Here is a 27,854-nt window from a genome sequence, read left to right on the forward strand (position 1 = left end):
CACCTCCCAGAGTCTCGCTCTCTTGCTGCATCCGTGTTGGGCTGTTCATTCTGTAACAGTGAGAGGTAAGGGGGCGGACGCATGTGCGGAGAAGAGCGAGATTTACTCAGGGCAAATCCAAAATCGGAGTCCAAAGAGCCGACATGGATAGTACGTGGATATATAACAAAACAAAAAACACAAAGGCAAATGGGAAGCAGGCTATAACAAAGAATAGGGAAACTCAGGGCTAAACAAAACAGGATAACAAAAGGGAAGCTGGGAGGGAATGATCATATCAGTCCAAGTGGGAAACAAGTAAACTACAATATTCCAGCTCTCCCTCTTTTCTCTTCCTCTTCCTCTCAGCCTCTCCTTCTTCTCCCCAGGATATTTTATGGGATGGCTGGCTGGCCTATAGATCTGGTGAGGAACAGAGTGGAGTTCTAGAGACAGAGGGCACTGGACCTGAAACTGAAAACATACTACACACACATATGTTCATGACAGTGCTTAACAAAATGACTTAAGAGTACTCCAGTTCTCCTCACACCAAGGATTGCAAAGAAAGGTATCTGCTTGGCAATGATTGGTTTATGACCTCGGATTTATTTGAAAAAGAGTGAATTGTTCATAGGTTTGTTTATTCTTTAAGCTCTTGCTGAAAGATTCCACTCTATTATTTCTTTATCATTCCAATATCATACATCAAAAACAAACAAGCAAAAAATGAGGGCAGGGCTTAAACTCACAGCACCCTTTATATACAGAGATTGTAGTGGGCAAGGTACATTTTAAATAAAGCATAATAGAGGTCCCACTCCTAAGAGGTACAGGATACTCCATTTCTACAGTAATACAATAAGATGTAAGTTTAACAATTTTTCTAATATTTGCAATATTCCTTTCCTATAATAAATCAGATGATATGTTAATGCTATATGTAACAAAAATGGATGTCTGTATGCAGTTTCTTATAAAAACATTTTTATAAAAATGTTTTATGAATGTTGGTTTTTAAACATCTGTGGTGGATGGATAATTACTGTTTATAACATCATATTTTCCCAGTGAAATTCTGCACATTATATATTACACAAAGTTGTGCAAAGCAAAAGGCAACATTTTTGGAAACAAGGCACAACTGACCCAAGGCACTTTTGTTGTTCTAAGATTTAGTCTTTTTTTTGTTATCATACTTGTGTACAACGAAATTTCATAAAGCATAATAAACTAAAAGGTAACTATATGGTTCTGAACAAATTTATTTTTTCACCTTCAGAAACTTACTTCACAAATCTAGACATCATAAGCAGGACATCATAAGAGTCTGAATATTTTTTTTTAAACAAACTGAATATAGTAGTAATATAAAATACTATATATTTCTCTAGACAACTTTTTTATCCATTAATTCTTCTTTGCTGTTCCAGTATGGATGTACAAGCAAGATTTGTGTTCTGCTGGATTTGCCTTCAGGGTTAGATTTATTGTTTTCATTCACTAATTTTACGTAATGCTGCTTAATGTTTCTTTATGCATATTGCTTCATGTATTTGCAGTAGACACATATCTCTTGCTCTAGAGTTTTAATGTCTCCATCACTCAACTTACTGATATATTTATCTTTCATCTTCCAGTGATCTTTATCGGTGTACTTTCTGATAAGTGGAAGGTAAATGTTGCTCCTAAAATCGAGGCACTGGTTACATCTTGTGTTGTGATGCCCTGCACGTTCCAATACCCTGGCTCCCAAGTTACAAACTCAGGAGTGAGAGGAATCTGGTACAAACAGAATAATCGGGATGATATCATCTATCACGAAGATTCAAAACGTGTTGCAGATAACTTCAAGGGGCGCACAAGACTAATTGGAGATCTGGGTCAGAAAAACTGCACATTGGAGCTACTTGATGTTAGAGACCACGACAACGGCCCTTTCTGTTTCAGGTCTGAAGTCCTAACTATTGACAATTATTCATTTGAACAAAACTGTGTCACCATCTCGATGATATGTAAGTATGACTATAGATCTAAGTAGTACAATGCATATTTAAGCCTGGCTCCAATAGCACTACAATTTTTAAAATAACAATAAGCAATCCATTTTATATGTATTCAATACCATGATCATCATGGTATTGAGGCTGTGTGGAGGTAAATTTATATCTTATGTCAACAGTAATAACCTTGCCATTGTACTTGCTTTGTAGCAAATCCCCCCCAACCAAAGCTGCAATACATGAAATCCTTAGTGTTGGGACATCCAGACATCTTCAAGTGTTTCATCAGGCACACCTGTCCCTCCCACCCCCCCAGCCTGACCTGGAGCCATCTAAACAAACTAGCTCATGTCCATCACAAGGTCCTGCACGAGGGCATATGGGAGGTGGAGTCTATCTTGGCTTTCATTCCAACAGAGCAGGACGATCACAGAGATATCACCTGCAAAGTTGATTTCTACGGTCACAAGACAACGAGCGTTACAGAGCAGATATACATTAAAAAAGAATCAGGTAATGTTCTAAATACCAAAATGACCGGTATGTTAGTTTGTCTACTTGAAATGAGCTGACAATGTATCAGGACTTCAAACTATTTTGATATACTACAATCAGGTCACAAGAACACCATTTTCCTTTCTCTTGAACATTTTTAAATAAAAAGGCAGCATGAATCTGTTTCGTGCATTATAAGTATTGCAAGTATACTACCAACACCAATAGCAAACTTCCTACAATCAAAGTAAATGTTACATTTTGTCTTCTTAACACAATGACTTATTAACTTCAGTGAGGTTTTTTCCAGATAAAAAGGTCTTTTACATCGTGTCTGCTGCTGTGGTAGGAACCTCCATTTTATTTGGAGTGGCGTGTTTCTTCATGGCCAAGAAATATAAGTAAGTTATAAGAAATATATGTAAGCACAAAGGTGCTCACATCACAGGCATTGATGTACTACAGAATTTCCAGCCTCTCAGAAATCAGTTGTCAGTGTGACCACAAATGTAACTATTCAGTTAAATACAAGTGATCACAAAATTCAGGACAGGGTTTGAATATGCGGTGCAGGTTTGAATCCCTATGGTACAGTAGTTATCTACTGCAATATTGGTACATTTGGTACATAAGTACCTTATGTAATACCCACTAGCAATGTACACTTTATAATCTTATTTTCTTTTTAAAATCACTAAACTCACTTTCAGGCAGCAGATCCAAGAGCTCCACTCAAGAAATGAGAATGGGTAAGTAAACAATAATATTATTGATTGATCATTCTTACCATACAATATAGAATTTTTTTTTGCATAATCTTTAAATAGTGATTCCATTGCCACTTTTGCCCTATCAGTATCTGTCCTTTCATATTTCGTAGATGCCATGATTCCAAAACAATTTAGAATTTACATTAATTTGTGTAACTAGCTATGCTATAATTGACTACATGCGGAACATGACAAAATCTTACAGCACGCCACTTTTGTTTACCAAGATGGTGTCCCAGTATACTACTGGACGTGAATGGACAAATAACAAACAACAACAAAAAACCCTCTATGCAGTAAAATAATGATTATTAACACCTAAATCTATATTCACTAAACACTACACACTTCAATGAGGGCACAACTCTCTATGGTTCTATGGTTCTCTGAGGTTAAATACTAGATAAAAAAAATTAACAGGTTGGTAGCTGTGTCCATATTATGGTATTCAAGTTCAAACATGGCAAACTTCTCTCCAGGCTAAACAATGACAGACCACCCTTTATATTCGTAAAGAGCAAGAGGATATAATTTAAACCCCAAGGTGCTAACATCCTTCTTGTCACATAGTATGACCGGCTGTATTTGAATGCATTTATTTGACAATAATCTACCTACAACCTGTCACACCAACAACTTTTTATTTTATTTCAAACAACAATCCTGCGTTTGTATGGCGCATGTAACCACCTCAAATAACATGAGTACCAGAAGCCACATGTTTTATATGCTTCACAAAATTAAGAAAACTAATAATTAACTATCAATAAAAGAAATAAAAACGACAAACCTCACACCTACATCGTACCTAGTGCTGCCCCTATTAATTTATGGTACTTTTTTATTAGTTGGATGAGTTATTGTTCAATTTCTTAAAATGTCAGTTAGATTAGATGCAGTTTCAGTAACCACAGTGCTCTTAAGAGACATAAAAGGAATTTTATTATCCAGTACACCTAAATCATTGGGTCAGGTGTGCAGGAATCAGAAGCAGATTCAGTTGCAGGTAGGATATAGGGGGTTTAATACACAAAGACCAATAGATATCCAAAAAACAAAGTCCAGGAACAAGTGCAAATTGGAAACAGAGCAGGCAAATAACAAAAGCTAACAAATCCAAAGGGGCAGGAAAAATGACACAGTCCCAATGAACAGACAAAAGATCATTGACAAAGAGAAAGGGAACAGAGAGACAGGTAAGTATACAAAACAAGCTTAGAATCACTAGAATGAAACTTTGCAAACACTAACATGAACAATATATATTATATACACACACAAATCAGGAATTAACAAAAAACAGGTGATATTAATATTTAGAGCATTGGAAGCGAGTCAAATATTTCTGGCGAATGTAATTAGACCAAGGTGAGCTGGAGCCGTCACAGACTGACTGACTTGTTCTTTCTTGTACACAGACTTTGGAGTCGCATGTCCAGAATGTCCCAAAGGTGCGCAGGAAGCATTCTTTTCCATTAAGACCCATTCCCATACACTCCAAAGGATCTGTTGCAAACCAGGCTTGGCTTGTGTCTGCAATATAGAGCATAACAGTAGCCATATTTTATGTAGCTTAGTATCACCATCCACATTATTAGAAACAACTGCCTTGTTACAACACTCACTGGCCAATTTAATAGGTACATATATATCCTAGTGTATTTTCTAGGTTTACAATTACAGTCAATCAATTGATCTGCACAGCTGTTCAGGTCCAATACTAAACAGCCATTATTTGGGTAACCATTCTAAAGATGGGATAAGTATAGAAACATGTGCAATGTTTTCATGTACAGTAGCCTTGCTGGGGTTTTGATATGTGTCATTACCAGTTTGGTCAGAAACTGGTCATTGATAAAGACCTAGGACTAAAATTCTAAATGTAGGAAATATAATTATAATAAAATAGCTGGTAGGCACATTTTACATTGTATTTATATATCTTGTACATATGGCTGAGTCAATGTCTATGTTTAATTCACATATTCTGTCCTAATATCTGATTATTGTGATCTGATCAACAGGTTCAGGTCAGTGGACTAGAACAGATGCCAGCAGCTTCTGGACTCATACTCTCATAACTGGTCTAAATAGAATTCTATGTTGAACACCTGCAATCTGGACATTACTGTGATAAGAATTAGGATTGGAATTAGGTTTAAGGCAAGACATTTAAGATTAATACTGGAATTGGCACTTTAGACAAATTTACAGCTAAGTATGTCATAGCTTTGCTTTACATTTTTGTTACCCTTTAAAAATATTGATCGGAGGTGATTAAGTTAAGCATGTTTAATGTATTCAACCATACTGCTTTATAATTAAGGAACACTAGCAAAAGTGTTGCATTGCTCTTATGCCATTGAAACTAATTCATTGTAAAAATCCTTAACCACAAGTATGTGCGTGGACACAGCCACTCATCAGTTAACAGAGTCAACTAATCTATGAACATAATTAATCAAATCAAATTCAGTTTTATCAACTATTTTATATGATTATGGTAACATGGAGCGCTTTTCTGAAATGAAGACGACCCATGTATATAAGAGAAAATCAGACTAGGGCAGGGTTATATGGGGTTATTCTTATTACTCTTAGTATTGGCTTAAGGTCTATATTCAGTTGCCTACCTAAAATGTTCTTGTATTACAGAAGCCGTTATAGGCGAGACACAGACATGCACATTGACAATCGGTACGTATCCCTATTAGATATGATAGATAAGATAGGTAAGTTGTTCAGTTGATCTTGTTCCATAGTAAATTAGCTGCACAGTTAGAGATTATAAACACATATACCGCACTTGTATTTGGAGCCTAGGTATCTGTAACCTATAAGCTGTCAGAATATAAGTGTGAGATTGTTGTTTAAATGCTTTCCATCACCAAAGTGGTTAAGTAGCATTTCACTAATAGACCTAATATTGATCATAATGCCATAAATTCAATTAGATTTCTATTAAGTAAAACTCATTTTGCTAACGCAACTAATATATTAGAAGTAACCATGCATAGAAATATATGAACTAAACTGTGAATTTTGTTTTAGTGTGAATTTACAATTACAGTTATTTTATTTTCTCTCCTTTTATAAATAGTGCATCACAGTGAACAAAAGGACTACAGCAAATCTGGAGGAGGATGTGTAGATGTAAGTAAATTCTGCCCTCTTTCTATCTAGCTAAGTCTCTATTTGTCTATGCCTTTACTTAAAAAATTATATTCAAACACGCATAAATACTTTATATATACACACATACCAGTCACTTTGTTAGGTACACCTGTTCAACTGCTCATTAACACAAATATTTATTCAACATGGCAGTAACTTAATGCATTTAGGCATGTAGACATGGTCAAGGTGACCATCTGAAGTTCAAATTGAGCATGAGAATGGGGAAGAAATGTTATTTATGTGACTTTGAATGTGGCATGGTTGTGGTGCTAGACAGGCTGACCTGAGTGTTTCGGAAGCTGCTGATCTACTCAGATTTTCACACACAATTTTCTGAGAATGGTCAGAAAAAGTGAGCAGCAGTTCTCTGGGCAAGAATGCCTTGTTGGTGCCAGAGTAAAGAAAGAATGGCAAGACTGGCAAAGGCAGCCAAAGGAGAATGGCCAGAAAGGCAACAGTAACTCAAGTAACCACTCATTACAACTAAGGTATGCAGAAGAGTATCTCTAAGAGCACAACCCGTTGAACCTTAGTAGAAGATCACCAGGTGCTACTTGTGTCAGCTAAGAACAGATAACTGAAGCTACAATTCACACAGGCTCATCAAAATTGGACAGTAGAAGATTGGAAAAATGTTGCCTGGTCTGATGAGTCTCGATTTCTGCTCTGACATTCAAATGGTAGGGTTAGAATTTGTCGTAAACATGAAAGCATGGATCCATCCTGCCTTGAATCAATGGTTCAGGTTGGTGATGGTAGTGTACTGTTATGGGGATATTTTCTTGGCAGACTTTGGGCCCCTTTAATAACAATTGAGCATCATTTAAATGCCACAACCTACCTTAGTATTGTTGCTGACAATGTCCATCACTTTAGGACTACAGTGTACCCATTTTATGATGGCTGTTTCCAAAAGGATAATACACCATGTCACAAATTTCAAATTATCCCAAACTGGTTTCTTCAACATGGCAATAGAATCACTGTACTCCACAGTCAACCTCCATAGCCAGCTGATCTCATTCCAATAGAGCACCTTTGGGATGTGGTGGAACAGAAGATTCGCATCATGGATGTGCAGCCGACAAATCTACATCAAGTACACGATATCATGTCAATATGGACCAAAATCTCTGAGGAATATTTCCAGCACCTTGTTGAAGCCATGCCACAAATAATTTAGGCAGTTCTGGTGGCAAAAGGGGGTCCGACTCAGTATTATCACAATGTACCTGCCATGGGTGCCCCCTCCCAGTGTCCTGTCATCTTGGCAACTCTGTCTCTGTGTCTTTGTTTTTCTTTGCTTCCTGGTTCCGTTTGTTCCACCCCTCATTTGGTTTTCCTCTCTCATGATTAGTTTCACCTGTTAGCTAGTCCATTTATTTATCCTTTTGCTTTTTGTGTTTTGCTTTGTCATGTTTCCTGGACATGTTCTTGTTGGCTCTTTGACCCTGGACTGCTCTACGTTACAGAAACTAATAAAGTGCTCTGTGTGTGTGTGTGTGTGTATATATATATATATATATATATATATAATAAAATTCCAGAGTACTGTAATAAAAGATGTAGAAATATTCAAAATTGTAATGTAGTACACAAGATTTCCAGTGGGACATGTGTTTGCATTTGCCTTACATTTCCGAATACTTCTATAAAGAAATACTTTAATACAATGCAATGTCCAGTCTATGACATGAATTTGGACAACATGGTGGAGCACATGTCTGCTGATTAGAAACAATATAGTCCTGATGTATTTTTTTCCCATTTCTCTGCAGGACAATGACAAAAACAAGGATTGCTACATATCTGGGAATTACTGAAGATCAAATTACCACTGTGTTGCTTCTAATTTCTTTTTATTTTCATAAAATTATTGACTGATTATGAAGCTACATTAGTTACACAAGAATGTAGCATGAATTAGGTAATGTCTAGATAATGGTAGCATTTAAAAGTGCTCATTGCTCAAAAATAAATGTAACTAACTGATTTATGTACCTTTCCATAACATATTGACTTTTTTTTTAGACTTTTATCCACTTCCTTTATCTGAAAATTAAAAAGCATCTAATTTGCTCACACATACATTCTAGGTTAGAAACATACCTAGATACATACCAAAACAATGTATTTATATATCAGTGTTTACCATATACACTACATAACTGAATAGCCAGCCTGGGGAAAGGGTCATGGACATCAAAGAAAAGAAATAATCATCAAAACTCCTATTCCCTGAGAGAATAAACACTTGTCCTACCTAACTCAAATCCAAACAGAGCAAAATTACCCACCCTCTTACCTAATGCGTGGACCTCCTACATGCTGTAAAATGTACAGGTGTGCCCCTGGTCATTTGCTCCTTCCTCTAGGTCTTAAGAGCTATTCAATGTGCAGGATACTCTTACAAAGCTGGAAGGCAATCTGACATAGAACATTAAGTACAGAGCTCTAAAGAGGACAGATCTAAAGTTCATGGAAAATATGTAAAAAAAAAAAAAAAAAATAGCAGTAGTGTATGCAAAGTGTGCAATGAAGTCCTAACCACTGCATACTGGAAACACCCCACAAGTCAATTTGAGATTGAGAATTTTGGAGATGCCTTGATCCAGTCATAATCATCACAAAATTGCTCAGATCCTTTCACTTGCCCATTTTCCCTGCTTTGAACACATCAGCTTCCAAGAACTGACTTCACTTTCTGCCAAATATATATCCCACTCCTTGACAGGTGCCATTATAATGAGATTCACTTAACCTGTCATGGTTTTAATGTTATGGATGATTTGTAAATGTTAACCAATAAATCAAATCAAATGTCTCCTAAAATGAAGTTGTGTTACAGTGCAATAAATCAACTGTTTAGTTGATACAGGAGCAGAAATCTGAATGTTATAACAAAGTGGCCAAAAAGTGAATGATGCCTGTCAGACATTTGTCTAAAATGTTAGAAATTAGTGTTTCATGGATGCTCAGGGGCATTAATGCCACCCAATTCTGCAGGACACATGCACATTTATTGCCATTTGTAAATTTGGTGGACAGAAATATGCATCTGTGAAAAGGGGATGGAGGAGCACAGCAAGGTCTGACATTTAAAATCCACTGGGGAAACATTAGTTTTGAACCAGTTAGTGTGGAGGGAAAAAGGAAAAAAAATGTCTTAATCAATTTAAAATTAACATGTTAAGCCTGTTATTGTAACGATTTCCCTAATGGAACAGGCGCAAGGCCGAACGCATGTGCAGGGGGCAGTTTATTAACACAGGAAATACAAACACTGAGGTTAGAACAAACCGAGGCGAGGAGAAAGCACTGAGACAAAATGATACACAAACTAAGTAATGGTGACGACAGTACAAGGAGCGTAACTTACCAAAAATAACCGACAAAGTAGAAGATCAAACACAGGGTACAAATAACCAAGATAATCACCCGCGTCTGTTTAGTGCATGAACATTGGAACAGGGAGAACCAAAAACCCGGACCGGAACCAAGGAGCGGACGAGGGGCGGCAAAAACGAAACCAAGAAACAGAACAGAGACGCAAAGGAAAGCAGACACGACCGGGAAACTACAGAAATAGGGACGCCAGGAGGGCAGCCATTCCTTACAGAACCCCCCACTAAAGCACGCAACACCGGGGCATGCAAAACGAAACACAGGACTGGGACAAGGCACTAAGAACCAGACTAGACACAGGAACAGACAGGAGTTCAGGTTAGACAGAGATGATGCAGAGGGTTACCTCAGTGCAGAGACAGGGCCAAAGGGAGGAGCCAGGGACGACAAGACAGGACTGGAAGCAGACGGGGAAACAAGGAGCAACCAAGGAAAGGACAGGACCAGAGGCAGGACTATAGCAAGGCTTAGTGGCAGGGCCCAGGGCACATAAGGGATTCCATGCTAAACTCCGGGCCAGCACAGGAGTCAGGGCAGACCTAGGGACAGAAGTAGGAAGGGGAAAAGCAGGCGGACAAGCAATGCAGCTGGAACAGGAGGTGGGTGCAGAGTCAGGAGAGGAGAGGAGACATGCTGGTAGTGGGCACAGATGTGTGAACAGGGACAGATATAGGCACTGGGGCAGGTAAGGAAATACTAATGCCACAGGGCAGGGTAACGGATCTCACCAGGTTCACATGAACAGGCTTGGATCCACAGACAGGAACCTAGACAAAACCAGCAACAGAACAGGCAAAACAGGAACAGAGTATACAGAGGCAGACAAGGGAGCAGTATTGGGGGCTGATGCAGAAGCCTCAGGGAGCAGAGAGGTTTCAAAAGTGACTTCCGGCATAACCAGAGAGTTCGCATGGGTCCGGGAGGTTGACAGAGGGGCCTCGGGGGTCATTGGCTTGCCACGAGGCATGACTGAGGGAGTCCCAAATGTGGGGTTGTAGCAAACCGTGCTATTAACAGCTGGAAGAAACCTTCCACCGTTCTAGCCACCTGAGCTCTGTGCTGGAAGATTATCTCCACCCACGCCAGTGCTTTACCCTGAAGAAAGGTCTTTATGAACAGCACCTTCACTAGTTCAGGGGGTGTAGGGTAGGTCAGGTACTGGAGATAGATGCGGCATGGCATAATGAATCTCCCTACCAACTTGTCTGTCATACTCACTCGGAGTCGCCTTATGTGAGGGCAATACCAGGGGCCTCCCATCCTTGAGCATGGAGAGCAGTCTTGATATAATCCAACTCCGCCTCAGGGAGTAATCCGGCAGCCCTCGTTGTGAGGCATGAGGGTTGCTGAACCGAAGAGGACAGACCGAAGCCCTCCCACTGCACTCTCTTAATTGGGTCGGTTATTCTGTAACGATTTCGCTAACGGAACAAGCACGAGGCCAAATGCATGTGCAGGGGGCAGTTTATTAACATGGGAAATACAAACAAACTGAGACGAGGAGAAAGCATTGAGACAAAATGATACACAAACTAAGTAATGGTGACAACAGTACAGGGAGCGTAACATAGACTTGACAGAGGGAACATGACTTACCAAAATAACCAACAAAGTAGAATGAAAATGTAGGTGGCTGAGGTCCAAGGGAATTTCCAACCAAAAATATTTTACTTTCTAATAGATACAAACATTAGAGTCAGAGTTACCATACACCCTAGAAATCCCCTTTGCAGAAGGTAAAAAAACCCCTAGGCAACTACAATGCACCATAGCATTCATTCAGGAGTAAGTAGTCTATGAGTTATTAAGTGAATGGGGTGAAGAGCTGACCCAAAAATCTGTCGATGTGTGTCAAGTGCTTTGGAGTAAGTACTGGACAGTAATGTTAAGGGAAGAGCAAAAATCACTTTTTTCAAGTATACAAATCCTTTCTGATCATTTCTTTGGTGAAAAATGTTGATGCGTAGGTGGAAAAGGGCCCATGTGTACAAAAGTGTTTCAAATCCTCTGACAGGACTAAACTGGGAAGAGTAGAGGTTTGTCCTCCATGAATCTTGAAGGTTGTTGGGGCCAGCCAGGCCTTACTTGAAGCTTGAAGGGCTTGAGCTGCAGATCTGATAGAAGGGAACAAGTCTAATAAATCCATCATTCCATATTCCCAATCCATATGCATCTTAAAAATGAGACCTTTTACACACTGCTGCCAGGAAAATTACATGGACACACATGCAGTCCCAGTTGGTCCCTCCTAGAGTCCATGTTTCCATGGTCTCCCTGTCTTGTGCATTGTTTTGGTTCCAGTACTTAGTTTCTTTTTCTTCACCCCTCATTTGGTTTTCCACACCTGTCATTACTTTCTTATTTCTAGCCTTGTTAAATTTATGTATTTAAATCCTGTCTTGTTCTCTGTATCTGGGCTGTTCATTGTATATAAATTTGTATGTCTCTGAAAGCCCATATTTGTCTTGTAAGCCTAGCTGTTTGAAAGTTGAACTGTTGTTTTGATTATCCAAGTTTATGTAATTCATAGCCTGTATGTTATTCTTAGTCTGTGTTTATTCTAGCCTTCATGTTTCTTAGTCTCTGACTTCTTCCTAGCCTCTGTTATAGCCTCCTTCCCCTGTTTGCCTTCGTGTGCTTTGTGTGTGTTTGTCATGTATTCTTGGACTCTCTATTCTGGTTCAGTGACCCTGGACTACTCTGAAGACTACGACTCTGGATTTGCCCCTAATAAATCTTGCTCTTCTCCGCGCATGCATCCGCCTCCTTACCGCTCACTATTACACATGCTTTGTCCATGCATCACTCGGTTTAGCTAAATATATCAAGGCATAATCTGTGTCAGGGAATATTTTTATATTCTACATCTGATTTCAGAATAAACTTTCTTTGTCTTCACTGTTTTTTACGTAGGTTAGGTTTCACTTCCACTTTCTGAATAACTGAAAAATCATACACTCTTTTTTAGTCCCATGGTCACAGCTATTTAAGCAGTACATTTGTGGATGTTATAAGACCAGATTCACTATCTGATTTGTTAATGTTTGCAGCAGACTAATGTTCTAAGGAAGACGGCAAGAATTTACAAACCAATTTAGTGTGCAGTGAGACATGAACAACTATTATAAGCAATTTTGCTAATATGGTTATGGTATTTAAATAAATTTCCATTTCAAAGAAAGTGTTGAAGATTTTGAGCCAGTGCGTCAGAATTTATACTTGCTATTTCCTATTGAAGGCATGGATCTTTGACTTGAGTTTGAGTGACTGAACATCTTACAGCTCATATAAGGCCAAGATGAGGGGGGGAAAAAAAATAAAATTAAAATTAAAACGGATACTGTAGATTAAGAACAACTTTAATAATTCTGACATGTGGAAGAGCATTTAGGACTACAAACCAAACAACAGCACCCTTTCATTCAGTGACATCGGGCATCATCTGCATATTCAATATGTTTTCACAAGTAAACTTTCACGGCCCGAGTGCTGCAGGGCAAGGCGCAGTACACACACACTCCCTCAACGGAGACAGACATTTATTGAAAAACACGGAAGACAAAGGCACTCATATATAATATCAACGGTGAACATGAATACACATACAACTAACATTAACGATGTGAACATATAACAAAGACACCATGAACATGTTCAATAACCGACAACAAACCACACGCCCACAGCGGTTTAAGTACACACAAACATTACCCGACTAAACCATGTGCAGGTGCGAGCTAGGTACACAGGTGTAGTGTACAAACAAGACGATTAAGTCCCACTGCATGCGGTGGGCCGTACTAAGTGACTAGTGGGGAGGGGACCATTCCGTGACACAAACTTGCCTTGTCGTCACTATATTTTCAGAGGATGAAGTTTTCCTTCCTCTTTCTGACTGATGACAAATGTTAGACAATCTTTACCTCAATCTAATGTTCACACCTATTTATGGAGTAAATTTGTGGATTTGCTATGCTGACTGTTAATGTTTGCGGCAGGCTAATGTTCAAAGGAGGAAGGTAAGAAATTACAAATCAATTTAGTGTGCAGTGATACAGGGACAACTATTATAAGTATTTTTACTAATTTTACTGGTTATGGTGTTTAACTGCATTTCCATTTCAAAGAAGATTTTGGTCCAGTGCTCCAGACTTGGTAGAATGAGCAAAAGAATGTTTTGCGCTGGTTTCCTGTTTACTAAGTTTGGTAACAGAGGTAATATCTGGTTTCTGAGGGTTCTACTAAGGCTTTTTGTCATTTGGTAGAGGTTGGTAGATTGGATCAATATCAATGGCTTGTTTATTGAATTTTCAGTAGAGAACCATGCTTCAAAAACCTCTCTTTCTTTCCTTGCCCTTGCTCCCGTTATAATTTTTGATGTGTCCCAGTTGAACTTATGCCCTTCGTAGTCTTCATGTACTGAAATTAAGGAGAGTGGATTGTGTCTTCTAGTGGCCAACTGATGTTCATATAATCTTGTTGATAATTTTCTCCCGGTTTGACCCACATACTTTTGGTCACAGTTGTTGCATTGGATTTTTATAGATAACATTAGGTTTTTCCTCTTTTATTGGTTATCCTTTTGGTTTTGACAGTGTCATTCTTATGGTTTTAATTGGTTCGTGTGCAACCGTGATTCCATTTTGGCGTAATAACAGCACTGGCATCTCTGAAATGTTTTGTATGTATGGCAGGGCATTTGTGACAAGGATGTCCAAAATGCGAGATTGTTCTCTTTTTGGGTTTCCATCATGAATTGGATTTCAGCGAACGTGTTAAGTAATTAATGTGTATAAGATGTCCAACATGTTTGCTGAATTATCTAATCTAATCACTGAATACTTTAGATGTTTTGTATTCAGACCAATTCTTTAAGTTTAGCCACACATTAAGACCACAAGATCACTAGCAGTAAAAGCAGGACAGAACAAACTGTAGATATATTGTATCATATCTCTGTAGATATATTGTATCATATTACTGGCAAATCCAGCTGACATTTGATTATATGTTTTTCCATTAACATGATCAGCAATAATATTAACATATCCATTGTGAAGTCAGGAGGTCTCTTTGTCTGCCCTCATTTGGTCTGAGAAGATGGCAAGGCTTCTAATTTTCCATATCATCTTTCATGGTACAGTGTGACTTTTTCTTACTGTTTATGCAGTGCATAAGAAAAGGGTCTTGCTCATAGTATTTGTCTATAATGTAGCAGACATGGTAGCCTATGTAAATACAACATTAGTTATATTTACTTGAAACTAATTTACTCCATTCATTTTACCAAATTGATCTGATTTCAGAGAATCTGTGACATGGATTCAAACTTTACAGAAAGTACAAACTGCATTTAGTAATTATAAAAACCTTATATTCCAGCTATCACAAGAATCTAAAACCATGTTTTTTTTTTAAAGTCAAATCATGGTATTAACCTAGACAGCAATACAGTATGATGAAATTTATACAATGTTTTAGTTATATAAATTGTTTCCTTGTAAATGACTTTTGCTTTTGTAAATGACTTTTGTAAATTAAATCCTTTATAACTCTCTTTTATTTTTAATTTTGCTACACAGACATCCTGTTTAGTGGTACCTGGACCTGGATAGTCAGAATGCCCAGTAGTATTCAGGGCTTGTCAGGTTCCTGCCTGGTGATACCATGCTCATTTGATTACTCAAATTCAATTCCACACCCTGATCATATAGTGTGGTATGAATATGATAAATTCTATTATCCTGTAGTGTATGATGCTTGGAAAATTTCATCAGTAATGAATGAGTTCCGAGGAAAAACATTTTTATATAAGAAGTTGGATTACTGCATAGGAGAGGACTGCGTAAGGGACTGCAGTCTCTTGATTACGAATCTCAAACTAATCCACAATGGAAGAAGAATATACGCTTGGATTGACCCAGATAATATTGGGAAACATACTTACAGATTCTTTGATGTCACGTCTAGAATATTTGTCAAAAGTAAGTGTTCTATCCTCTCAGATCTCTATGATATTCTCATCTGTTTGTCAACAATATTTAGCAGTAAATGAACCACGGCTAGGCAAAGATGTAAAAAAGCTTTTCCTGCGGTCTACAGTTTCAGGGCTAAGTGGGGAGTTTCCTGCACCTAAAGTGTTGGATTTTCCTTTGCACTGCTAATGGATAATTGTCCCTGTTGCAGCATCAGCAGAGAAGCCCATTATTCAGATTTTGGGAGGTAACCAAATTGGGGACCTCATCAGTGTTCAGTGTTCCACATACCATTCCTGTCCTTACCAGTCTCCCACTCTGAGCCTGAGTGGGTTGGAAAACAAAAAAGGTTTAAATGATCACATGGAGACAATTTACCGTAATGATGGCAAATGGGAAACCATACTAACGCGTAAAGGAGTTGTTCAGTCTGTAAGCCAGACAGTTCGCTGCAATGTCAGACACCAGGGTGGCCTTTCTGAATCAGCTACCAAAACACATAAAGCATCATGTAAGTGACATACCTACATACTACTTTTCTGAGCTGTTAAAAGAAAAGCATTGTGTTATGCGTGAAAAGGTTCTGAACATTGGTGTGATACCTTCTTCTGATTTGTTTGTTTTCAGTGTCCTGTACATTTGATTTTTGAGTCACAAATTTACATGTCTGTCTCTTTCGTGCTATTATTAGTGAGTAATAATGTCACTATATTTCACAGGTGCCATTTACCAACCTCAAATTACTCCTGATGCAAACACAGAGTTTCTTGAGGGTGTGGAAACAGAGATCCTTTGCTCAGTAATGTACATTTGCCCAGAAAACCGGCCTTACATCACATGGAAAGGTGTAGAGATCCCAGCCAGCATGTTCTTTGTTAAAGATGAGACTAGATCCATATTAAAATTTATGGCTAAGGCAAGTGACCAAGGAAAGGTCATTACCTGCCAAGCAGAATTTAAAGGAAATGTTCAAAGTGCCAGTATTACTTTAAGAATAAAACGTGAGTTGTTGTTGTTTTTTTTTAAATCACCCCTACCCCTGTGTCCTTTCATTCACTAAAAGTTTATATGTGTGTGTCCTGTCATTTGTACTTCTTGGACCGGAAGCATTCTGAACCTTTATGTGTAATTTTCTTTGAAGGCTCAATGTTTTCCCGAGACTGGACTTTCTCAATGCCTAAAGCTATCACAGGGCTCCCAGGTTCCTGTGTGGTCATACCTTGCAGTTTTGACTTCAAAACATCCCAACCCAAGAATGTCAAAGTGAAGTGGTACAAATTTTCCAGTACGGAGTACCCCTTAGTGTATGGTGAATCAACACAGAATATCATTGGCAGTTTTAGAGATAAGACAAGTTTGTTTGGAGCTCCAAATGAGGGAAACTGCAGCCTGAAGATCCAGCCTCTTGAAAAGCAACATAATCAGGAGCGACTATATCCCTGGATGGACCCAAACTCTATTGAAACATACCACAGAGAGAAGTATGAAGATGTAACCATTACCCTTGCAGTGTCAGGTAAAGCTCAGTGCTTTTACTGGTTATATTTTTTGGTTATAAAAAATTGTGACAATGTGTATGCAATTATGTATTAGGTCATAATGCAGGTACTGCATAGAAGTGTAAAACCATGTTTCAGCGTTCTAACGTGTTTGATCTAGTACAACATGCATTATTTATGCTTTATTAAACCTACTTAATATTAATTAAATCTTAATAATAATTGACAAAATAGCAGGGAACCACCATGGCAAAAATAATATCTAAGATAATGTACTGTGATAACCCAGTACTTAAAAAGAATTGCATCTGCTCATTATGTAATGAAGCAATTATCCAAATTTTGACATGCACATTATTAATGTATTAATACATTTAATAAAACTATCTTGGTACAAGATTTCATCAAGCTGTTTATATCTACATATAAATTATGTACAAGGTAGCAGTAGGTTACCTTGGTTTAAATGTTTCATATTGTGACATATTGACACACAAGCATTTCCCCCCCCCCCCCAGCTACTTGATGTATAAACTGTTTCTTTGAGTTAAACATCATTTGGACTCCACAGTCTGTGAAATTCCTGTCTTTATTATTAAAATAATTTGATACTTGTGGTCATTTCAATAAATCTTTCAGTGAGCTTGAAATAGTCTGAGCTTAAACATTAATTATGCAGGGTTTTATTATTCATACACTAACAGTATTTCAACTTGAGTTTGGCCTTTGAATACTCAGCAATAAATGATATTTTTTATTTACAGATGTTATTGAGAAACCACAGGTAGACATTATTGGCATACCCAAGGTTGGAGAGCAGATCACTTTGTCCTGCAGTGTGTCACACACCTGTCCTCCTACTCCACCAACATTAAAACTCAATATCTCCCGTGGGACTGAAAGTCTCATGCACATACCCTTAAGTGAAGGCAAATGGAAGACAGTGAAAGAGGCTACATGGGATGTCCAGGAGGATGATAATTCTGTTTCTTGCACTGTTAGTTACCCAAGTGGACAGACCTCTAAGGCTGAAGTCAGTCTTAACCCTTTATGTGAGTCTGGCACTGAAGGCATTGCTTGTCATGGCCTAGCTGTTCATTTTAGTTTCTTCAATTAACTTTCACTGTTTTCTTAGGTGATTTTGATAGTCCAAAAATAAGTCCAAGAGAAGATGAGACCATGGAGGGAATTGAGAAGATTTTTAATTGTTCTGTGCAACACACATGCGAAAAACAGAAGCCAATTATCACCTGGAACTACCAACATATGGAATATTCTGCTGAAACACAACAGATTTCCTCCAAAACTTGGAAAACTGTTTCTGTATTAAAATTCAAAGCATCAAGAGATGACCATGGAAAGAAACTGATATGCACAGCTCAATCTGTAGATGGACAGAAGGTGGATTCTGTTGATTTAAAAGTGAAAAGTAAGTTTATTTTCATCTTTTAGATTACCCAGAAAGACAAGAGTATTATGTTTATTATTACCCAGACATGTGCAGTAAATCATCTTTAATATAATTTTGCAAATTTGTGGAAAGTTCGAAATAGTATTTGTGATTCAGTTATGTTCTTGCATAGTTCATTTTGAGGTATGAGTAGACATTCCTAGCTAATTTTATCACAAGATGTTACCATATGAATGCTGGGAGTGAAACTTTAAAACATTCCAGTTATTTGACAGTAAATACTGTCTCTTTTAATAAAGGAGGAAGGAGTTCGGTGGACTGGACTTATTCCATGCCAATCAAGATCAAAGGTCTCCGGGGTTCTTGCATGGTCATCCCCTGCACATTTGACTTCAAAACCACACAGCCAGGTAACATCATAGTGAAATGGTACCTGGACTCCAGTAGAGGCTATCCTTTAGTGTATGCACAAAATGGTGAGAATATTGTTGGCAAGTACCATGGGAAAACAAAACTGTATGGATTGCCGAGTGAAAGAAACTGCAGTCTGGAGATCAACACACTTGAGCTGGATCATAACGGGGATAGGCTATATCCATGGATGGATCCAAAACCAGTTGAGGCATTCCACAAGGAGAACTATGACAGTTCTGTGGAAATTCAAGTAACAGGTACTGGAACTAATTAGAAAGATGAAACACAATTTATATTACAAATGACAATTTATAGTTTACTTTTCATTTGTATTAACCACATGTGTCTGAATTTTGACAGCACAAGCAGATAAACCGAAATTGAGCATCACCGGCATACCCAGGGTGGGAGAGCAAATTACGGTGTCCTGCAGTGTATACCATACCTGTCCATCCAGTCCCCCAAATCTGTTGCTGGGAGAAGTGCCACTAAATATCAGAACTGTGCACACTCCAATGCAGAATGGCTTGTGGGAATTCATCAGGCATTACACGTTTAGCATAAGAGAAGATGATCACCATGTTACATGCAAAGCCACATTCCAAGGCGGGCAGATATCAGAAGCTCAAATCAGTCTCAATGCTCAATGTAAGCAGGAAATCAAAAGTGAAAAATAAGGCTGCAGCTTGATCTGTATTTTCAGATTCCTCTGTTTTTTTAAATAACTGTACATCATCTTTATTGTTCTTGCTTTAACACTCTCACACCTGATGCCCCACAAATATTCTTTACAAACTATCCTAAACTGCTATACAGCATCAGGTATCATCAAACACCAGTGCAATATCACCCACAATATAGTGACAGCCAAGTGTGATCTATGGGCGAGAGTTATCATTCAATTTGCCACTATTTAAGTTAAAAAGTATTTTAGCCTTTTATTGTTTCCATTTTCCCCCCAGTAATTTTCACTGATACAAATTCTTCAACTAACATTTCAGGTATCCATAAAGATATAATCATTGATCCAGAGGAGGCTGATGTCATAGAAGGTTTTGGAAAGAACTTCACCTGCACCGTTTTCCATTCTTGCAAGAAAGAACCTCCAACGATTTCCTGGAACTATAAAGACATGCCAGAGACTTCAGGGATCAAAAAATATGGGCTTAGCTGGACCACATATTCTAATATATTATTTTTAGCCTCAATGGAGGATCATGGCAAGAAACTCATCTGCACTGCAAAGTTTCCTGATGTACAGATCACAGCTTCTGTTGTTTTACAGGTTTTAAGTGAGTGACAGCAAATTTTAAAGGAGTAAAAACATTTATCCATCATGTGTCCATCTACCTCATCATATCACCTGTGCACTTTGTTCACTTGCAGAGTATGAGCCCAAAGATGTGGATCCATTTGAGAATGACAGTATGCTTTTCCTATTGCTATTCCTATTGCCATACATAATAACAGTTTAAAATAGAAAAAGTGTTCTCAGTATAAAAGACTTATGAATTGCTTCTGTTTAAAAATGTAAATGTCTAGATTTTTTAAGTCTTTTGTACTATTTTCTATTTCAGCTGTCCACGTTTTGGAGGCAAACGTGTTTCCCAGAATCAGTGCTTTGACGCGCTCTTGTGTAGTGATTCCATGTAGTTTTAAGACGGGTGACGAGCCTCTTACCCGCCTCCGTAGCCTGTGGATCACCAGGAAGGGGGAGTATGTTTTCCACACTGGACAGAGCAATGTTCTGGACAATTTTAAGGGTCGCACACAGCTCCTCGGGAATCCAGACGAGCAAAACTGCACCTTGGAGATAGACAATGTCCAACCGCATGATAATGGGCCCTTCTGCTTTCGTGCCGAGAGAGGAAATGACAAGTACAGGTTTAATCACAGCTGTGTATTTATCTCCATGAAAGGTGAGAATCAACAAAGTCAGCAATGACTTTGCATCTTGAAAAATTCATCATGTTATTTATATTTTAAGAACTGTTAGTGGCACAGAATTTAGTTGCTTCCATGACTATTATAAACCCTATACAGGACATGATCAAGAAACATGTTTTAATGGCTATGCTTCTCTTTGTACGCAGCGTCTCCTAACAAGCCTGTGATATCGGATCTCCCTGAGGAGATGGAACCAGGCAAACGATTCAAAATACAGTGTTCCATAACCCATACATGCTCCTCGCACCCCCCGACAATCACATGGAATGTTCCCGCTGCCAGGGAAGTGATGAGCCACACGGACATAGGTGCAGGTCAATGGGAGACAACCTCCACCATTACTTTCATACCGACAGGTTATGAAAAGGAAGAAAACCTCATTTGCAGTGCCTTATTTTGGAGAGGAAAGAAACAAGAAAGTGTTACCTACCTGAGTGTGAAGAGTGAGTGTGGAGCAAATATGTGAAGCTTCGGGCTTATTGAGGAGTTGTTTGGAAGAATGCTGTTACAGAGTGGTGACAAGACCATGCATGTTCTTTTTAGGATATGAGGGGCTTGGAATGGACACCATAGGACCTTATATCATTGTACCTCTGTTGCTTCTTTGCATCATCGCTGGAATTCTGTTCATTATTTATAAGAGAAGGAGAAGAAAGTAAGTTTTTTTTATTCTCTGTGTAATAATGTTTTTGTTTTTTTTACATATGCAGAATTTTGACACTCTTTTCCTACTTTACTGAATTATAGACAGACATCTTCCACAACTGAAAAGAGGCAAGCATTTTTCCCTTTTTAAAATATTTTGCTTGTAGACATTAGATTCGCAATCAAGTTAATGATTCCCCCCCCATCCCCACCCCACTTGTATTTTTTAACAGGGCATCATTGTGGAACCAATTTTCGAGGTCAGATGATAATGTACTTAACTACAAAAAGTTGGTCATATGCTCATACACTGGTAATAAATGATATAGAATGGCTATTAAAACATCTATTGCAAGGAGGTTATTTCAGTTTAAGATTGTTTTTACATACAATTATTTGAGAATACCCAGAATTATTGATAGCCTCATGTAGAAATATTATTGGATAAAATGCTCAGCAAAAAGAGAGTATGACATTATGACTCATATGACTAATAAATAAAAGTCTTCATTCTAAATGACATTCTCTACAAAAGGAGATTTGATGGAGGTGCAAGATGGATAAACTCTGTCAGGTAAGTACTTATGAATGTAATTCTGAATGCTTTGAATGATTTTTGAATTATAGATTTTGCATTTGAATCCTAACAGTTACTTGAACAAGACCATTCAAATACTGTTCTTATGATACACAGTAAACCCAGTAGGCCACCAAAACCTGAAAAAAGGTAAATACAATTTTTTTTAAAAAACTAATGCACTTGAGTACCTGGAATAAAGCAAAAATAAAGCACTTCAAATACCTCCAGCACAATAACCTGAATGTATTCTATCCCGTCGGAGTAGGCGCAGTTTATGGAACAGATTTTCAAGGTGATTTTCTTTTATATTATTCAGTTTCCACTTTCTATTATTATTGCACAGGAAAATATTTGAACAAAATTTGAATTCCATTAGAAAATCTGTTATTTTCTAACCTCAGGAAAGATCCTCTCAACAGTTCAGATGTAAGAATGGAGTGCATGTAAGTGATGCATCAATAACGCTATAATTACATATCTACAATGGGGCAGTTTGTCTGACCCGATCCACCCATGTAGAGCACATCTGAGTCCACTGGCATAATCAAATGGTGTCTGTCTTCAAACAATTGATGACCTATATCACGTGAACTCCTGCTCAGTTAGAATGAAGACCTGTACACACCCTAACCTTTTGGGAATAAGATTTTCGACTTCTGACCTAATGCATTCAGCTGTCAGCCAGATCTAAATACAACTACTTTAGTATCTGTGTAATGACTGTCCTTGTGTGGGAACCCAGTTTTCACATAAACAATATAAGTTTCTTTGTAACATTGATTAGAACACTGTATGAATATCTCTATACTTGAAACTGTAATAAGGAATGAATGATGAGAAAATGAGGAGAAAATAGTCAAATGTTTTTATTTCACAAATATTTGCCAATGTTTTAGACAAATTCAAACACATTTCTTTATATCCAGTGGAAGTTGTGCAGCAGGTCATCTCTGTGTAGACAGGGAGTCAATGAACATGGAATTTTTGTCTTCAGGTTAAACAATACAAGTACAGGGGATAGAAGCTCAGGATTCTCCAAACCTCGCTTTCCATCACCAAAAAGGTAAAGTGGCTATTCATGATTAGGCTTTGCCCTTTTCCGAAGTCAGGGAAGGTTGTTAAGAACAAGACTTAAAATAGTTCAGTGTAGATTTAAAAATTATGAGGTACCCTGTTATAATGCAACAGTTGTAATTGCTAATGGTATTGTCCATTTATAGATTATGTAAAAATATAAAACAGGAAACCACACCCCAAAAATCAGCCAATCATTGCAGCTGCACTTAGTTTAAAACCACTCATTCATATCAATCTATTACAACTTCACATTCTCATTTGTCTGTCACACCACACCACACTCCATATCAGCATGAGCATCTGTGACACTAAGTAGAAAGTATTGTTGCAGGTGCAGTGGTTTAACAAACAATCTCTGTCTGTGTGTGTGTGTGTGTGTGTGTGTGTGTGTGTGTGTGTGTGTGTGTGTGTGTGTGTGTGTGTGTGTGTGTGTGTGTGTGTGGGGTTTTTTTCTGTCTCTATTTTAATCTATGCATCATAGTTTACCAAAATCTTACTGCAAAGGTGGACATTCAGCGGTAAGTAACGTATGAAAAAAAAAATAAATAAATTTTACACTCTACCAATTATCTTATAAACACTACCAAATATACTGCGACACTCAATTGAACTATTTTATTTACGCAGCTCACTTGGCTGTACCTTCACCTTTAATTTTCACTTGGTCATGATTTAGCTGAGATAACTCTGTAAAGGTAGAGCTACTGATTTTACTAGAAGTTTCACTGTCTTGTCCTCAAACTTCTCTACAGCATCATTATGATAATGATGATTACACAAACACTGCTGATCTCAATATTTATGGAAATATCTGATGAAGGATTGAAAAGTCTATGAAGGACAAAGAAGTGCATACTTACGTTTTTGTCATCAGAAAGGATCCAAAAATTTCATTTCTGGCCTAATGTAAACACAACTACCACCCCCTAAAAGATCTGACTTCTGTTTGATTGCTGACAGCTGATTATATTTGTAATGATTAATGTATTGATGAATACAGTCAATTTCAGTGCACTGATATTTGACATATCTCTAGGAATTTATATGAATGCAGCACATGGTTTTGTACTGAACAGAGTTTTAAAATTATTTTAAAGCTCCACTCAGATCTGTCAGATGATTTTTAAGTATGTCCACACCGGAAAAATGTGAACATCGGTAATGTCAAAATAATGTCCACACTCAAATGGACAGTTCAGTGTATTGTTTACCAGAGACTAATCAACTCTGGCCATTGAATTAACTTTAGTGCTTCATGAGCTGTATAAGACCTATTAGTATGTATCTAATTTACTTTATTTGGACAGCTTAATTTTTAATATAATGGTGTTATTAACTCTGTTTATAAATTACTATCTGCATTTTTTTTACTACTTTCATAGGTTACTCACCACTGTGTAAACATTTAGGACTAATTATTTTCTGAACTCCTTTTTTTCTTTTTGCTTATAATACAACAGTATGCTTTGACTCATTTGACTTGTAATTTCTTATATTGTTAGTGAACAATTTAATGATTGTATAAAATGTTATTTTCTGCTTAAAATTGCTTTTTTAAATGAAGAAACAATAAAGCAAAAAGTATACAGTATATAAATTACTGAAACCTTTCATCTCAGAGTCAAATGTATCTTTCTCTCTCTCACACACACACACACATAAAATATATATATATATATATATATATATATATATATATATATATATATATATGAGCAAAATAAATCTTCAATGTTAATTTCAATAGGGTATCACTTCCAAGAATAACATATTGGCAGTGGGGTAATGTTTACACAATATTAGCATAAAAAGTCACACTCAACAGGTAAAAACAAGAGTTTAAAAAATTTAAAACGTGAACAAATGACATCACCCTCATTCCTTCCCATCCCCACATTTCTCTCATCCACTGCCTGACTGGATACCTCAGCTGTGTTTTGAGCGGACTTAGAAGAATCAAAAATGTCATCTCAGAAAGTAATTTGTTTTGTGTCACACGTTTGACCTGACAGTATTCGATTTTGACAGAATGAGTGGACTTCGGCACGTGTTGTCTTGGATTAGGACGTGGCGTTATAGTGCAGATGACTGTGAAGCCATTTATTTCATCTTCCTCCCCACCACTCTCCGAATCCCAGTTCATGTTTGTGACAGCAGGTTTAGAGCGTCAGCACCAAGATTTGATTTCATAATCTTCCTTACCACTTTGCACACTCTGAAAGAAAGGCACACTCTTAGGTAACTTTTCTCTACACAGCTGCCACTGATCTAACGTTATGTGCAATTGTGAATGTTAAAACGCCCCCATGTGGTCAAAATTTTTTTAATGTAAATAAACAGTAATGTGTTTCCTACATATTTAAAGTATATTCTAGTCTGGCACAACTATACTTAATTGTTAGATCAACTGTTAATTGTTCCAGTTCACATGAAATTACCTTTCATTTGGACCACTGCGATTCTTGAACTGGAAGGTAACAGTTTATAGTGTATGGGGTTGGAATATCCTCTACGCATGCAGTTTCTTCTACAAAGTCAGTGACATGGGATATGATGGCATTAAAGCCTGAGGTCTCTTGGGAACAAATGTCAATCTTGAAGACATCATCCCATCTGTAGAGTACTTGTAGGGCGAGGAACTACAGTTCTGAAAGAAAACTATTTGCTCAGGGTGCATCCAACACTGTGGGCGCGCACGTGTGCTTTGAAAGTGAATACCTTTCCCAAATTATAATTCTTAGAAACACAATAGTCCATTAGATTAAAATGCCTTTATTACTATTAAAGCCATACATTCAGTCATTCGTTTCCAAACATTTGACCACATGTATAACTTGCGGCCCGGCACAGCTCTCCGTCCAAAATGAAACGGAACAGTTTAAACAATAGAAACAATGCCACCTGGTGACTACTTTTAAACATTGGAATCGTTTCCCCCCCCCCCCCCAACCGCTTTCTCGTGGTTGTCTATTGCTAAATGCTGGGGCAGCATAAAACGGCTATAAACAGGTTCATCCAAGGTGTTCAGTGGTAGCATGTGCTTCTCAAAACCATCCAAGAGTCCAAAAAAACAAAAAAAACCAAACAAACCTTGAACATAGGAAATATAACCCAGAAATAATTATGTAGAGAAGTCCTCCTCACTTGCAGAGGATCCTCGAACGGAGTGAGCATTTGGCAAACACCGCCCTGCTCCAGCAGATCAGGAGAGCTATGGCCTAACCATTTCTGTGTCTGAGGTGGTCAGACCCTTTAGGGCAGTTAACCAAGGCACCTGATCCGGACGGCGTCCACTGGTGGACGCTTAGAACATGCGCCAACCAGCTGGCTGAAGTCTTCACCGAGGTCATTAACTTCTCGCACAGCTTCTCAAGTATTTGACATTCTTTAAAACTAAATTTCTTTATACCCAGTGGAAGAGGTGCAGCAGGTTAACATGGGACTTTTGTCCCGAGGACAGAGGTGCAAGGGCTAGAAACTCAGGATTCTCCAAACCCCACTTTCCATCACCAAAGTAGTAAAGCGGCTTTTCATGATTAGGCTTTGCCCTTTTCTGAAGCCAGGGAAGGTTGTTGGCAATCAAGAACAAGACTTAAAACCGTTTAGTATAGATTTAAAAATGATGAGGTACCCCGTTTTAAAGCAAAAGTTAACTGCTAATGATATTCCTTTGATTAAGTAAAATTATGAAACGGCAAACCAAACTCCAACAGACGTATTGCAACAGAACTTAAACCTAGTTGTAACGAGCTAGAGCGAACACACTTGGGAAGTGCCGGCACTTTGGAGGTTATGCGAATGGGATGCCATAACGAACGAGACTAAGAACATAATAGATTTAATAACATACAAACAAGAGCAGAAGAGGACAGACAGAGCAGAAGAGGACAGACAGAACAGGCTAACAAGGTGATTGCGAGAACTGGGTAAAGGGGGCGTAAACACTCCGGGGAAACTAACGGAGAATAACGATGATAACGAAGACACAGGTAGGTGGAACTAAAAAGGAAAACCAGACAACACTTGCGTACATGAACAGGGAAAGAGACACCTAAACGAAGCTAAGAGACAAATACGGAACAAAACTTACACGAGAACGTATTACATACAGCAGAGAACTAGCGAATATGAATAGGAACATACCAAACCACATGCGCAAAGGAGCAAAGCTAAACGGGATCTTATCAAAAACAACCTTACCACAACCCAGGAACGTGGTTTACACAGGAATGCAATTAGGGACAAACTCGGAACAGCTGGACACAATGGGGAGGAGACACGGAACCATGGAGACTGACGAAAACCGGGACGTGACTCGGTTGCTATAGAAACGGGGAACGCTCAGGTCTGCGGACGTGACACTCATCTAATTTATATAAATTTATTTTCATATAAATGTACAACTTCCCATTTTCATATGTCTGTCACACTACACCACACGTAGAATTTGAATTTGTGTACAAAACACATAACAGTA

General features: G+C 38.0%; 2 protein-coding genes and 1 long non-coding RNA gene across 4 annotated transcripts; 2 read left to right on the forward strand and 1 right to left on the reverse strand.

Moving 5' to 3' along the window:
• Window positions 1–782: 782 nt before the first annotated feature.
• LOC113588508 (myelin-associated glycoprotein-like) lies at window positions 783–8,711 on the forward strand. 2 transcript variants are annotated; one of them, XM_027027714.2, is made up of 12 exons: window positions 784–847; window positions 1,051–1,219; window positions 1,413–1,459; window positions 1,620–1,994; window positions 2,193–2,495; window positions 2,788–2,878; window positions 3,188–3,226; window positions 4,666–4,698; window positions 5,272–5,277; window positions 5,903–5,944; window positions 6,348–6,400; window positions 8,203–8,711. In XM_027027714.2, the coding sequence occupies exons 3-11, from the start codon at window positions 1,414–1,416 to the stop codon at window positions 6,358–6,360; spliced, it is 948 nt and encodes a 315-aa protein (XP_026883515.2). In that variant the 5' UTR covers window positions 784–847; window positions 1,051–1,219; window position 1,413; the 3' UTR covers window positions 6,361–6,400; window positions 8,203–8,711. The 2 variants fall into 2 exon arrangements, with proteins under 2 accessions (XP_035390146.1, XP_026883515.2); XM_035534253.1 differs by lacking the exon at window positions 1,051–1,219 and having other exon boundaries at window positions 783–847.
• Window positions 4,255–9,882, reverse strand: LOC113588521. Its single transcript, XR_003411859.2, has 3 exons — window positions 9,804–9,882; window positions 8,730–8,851; window positions 4,255–4,780 (listed from the first exon to the last, which is right to left on the reverse strand). It is a non-coding gene; the product is annotated as an uncharacterized LOC113588521 (long non-coding RNA).
• Window positions 9,883–13,741: 3,859 nt separating this feature from the next.
• Window positions 13,742–24,878, forward strand: LOC113587700. Its single transcript, XM_027026486.2, has 24 exons — window positions 13,742–13,848; window positions 14,862–14,966; window positions 15,412–15,813; window positions 16,016–16,315; window positions 16,524–16,805; window positions 16,946–17,320; window positions 18,068–18,355; window positions 18,439–18,732; window positions 19,014–19,385; window positions 19,489–19,776; window positions 20,130–20,420; window positions 20,515–20,553; window positions 20,706–21,047; window positions 21,222–21,518; window positions 21,619–21,730; window positions 21,823–21,849; window positions 21,954–21,980; window positions 22,256–22,294; window positions 22,415–22,447; window positions 22,566–22,592; window positions 22,702–22,743; window positions 23,295–23,363; window positions 23,859–23,895; window positions 24,130–24,878. The coding sequence occupies exons 2-24, from the start codon at window positions 14,930–14,932 to the stop codon at window positions 24,190–24,192; spliced, it is 4,083 nt and encodes a 1,360-aa protein (XP_026882287.2). The 5' UTR covers window positions 13,742–13,848; window positions 14,862–14,929; the 3' UTR covers window positions 24,193–24,878.
• Window positions 24,879–27,854: the final 2,976 nt, after the last annotated feature.

Source organism: Electrophorus electricus, chromosome 15 (assembly GCF_013358815.1).
Source record: "Electrophorus electricus isolate fEleEle1 chromosome 15, fEleEle1.pri, whole genome shotgun sequence".
NCBI lineage: Eukaryota > Metazoa > Chordata > Actinopteri > Gymnotiformes > Gymnotidae > Electrophorus > Electrophorus electricus.

Coding starts and splice junctions, on each gene's coding strand:
- LOC113588508 (XM_035534253.1), top strand. CDS start 1,414: ATGGATGTACAAGCAAGATTTGTGTTCTGCTGGATTTGCCTTCAGG. Junction 1,995..2,192: donor TGTCACCATCTCGATGATAT/GTAAGTATGACT, acceptor CTTGCTTTGTAG/CAAATCCCCCCCAACCAAAG. Junction 2,879..3,187: donor TTCATGGCCAAGAAATATAA/GTAAGTTATAAG, acceptor ACTCACTTTCAG/GCAGCAGATCCAAGAGCTCC.
- LOC113587700 (XM_027026486.2), top strand. CDS start 14,930: ATGGCAAGGCTTCTAATTTTCCATATCATCTTTCATG. Junction 21,519..21,618: donor TACCTACCTGAGTGTGAAGA/GTGAGTGTGGAG, acceptor TGTTCTTTTTAG/GATATGAGGGGCTTGGAATG. Junction 23,364..23,858: donor CGCTTTCCATCACCAAAAAG/GTAAAGTGGCTA, acceptor TATGCATCATAG/TTTACCAAAATCTTACTGCA.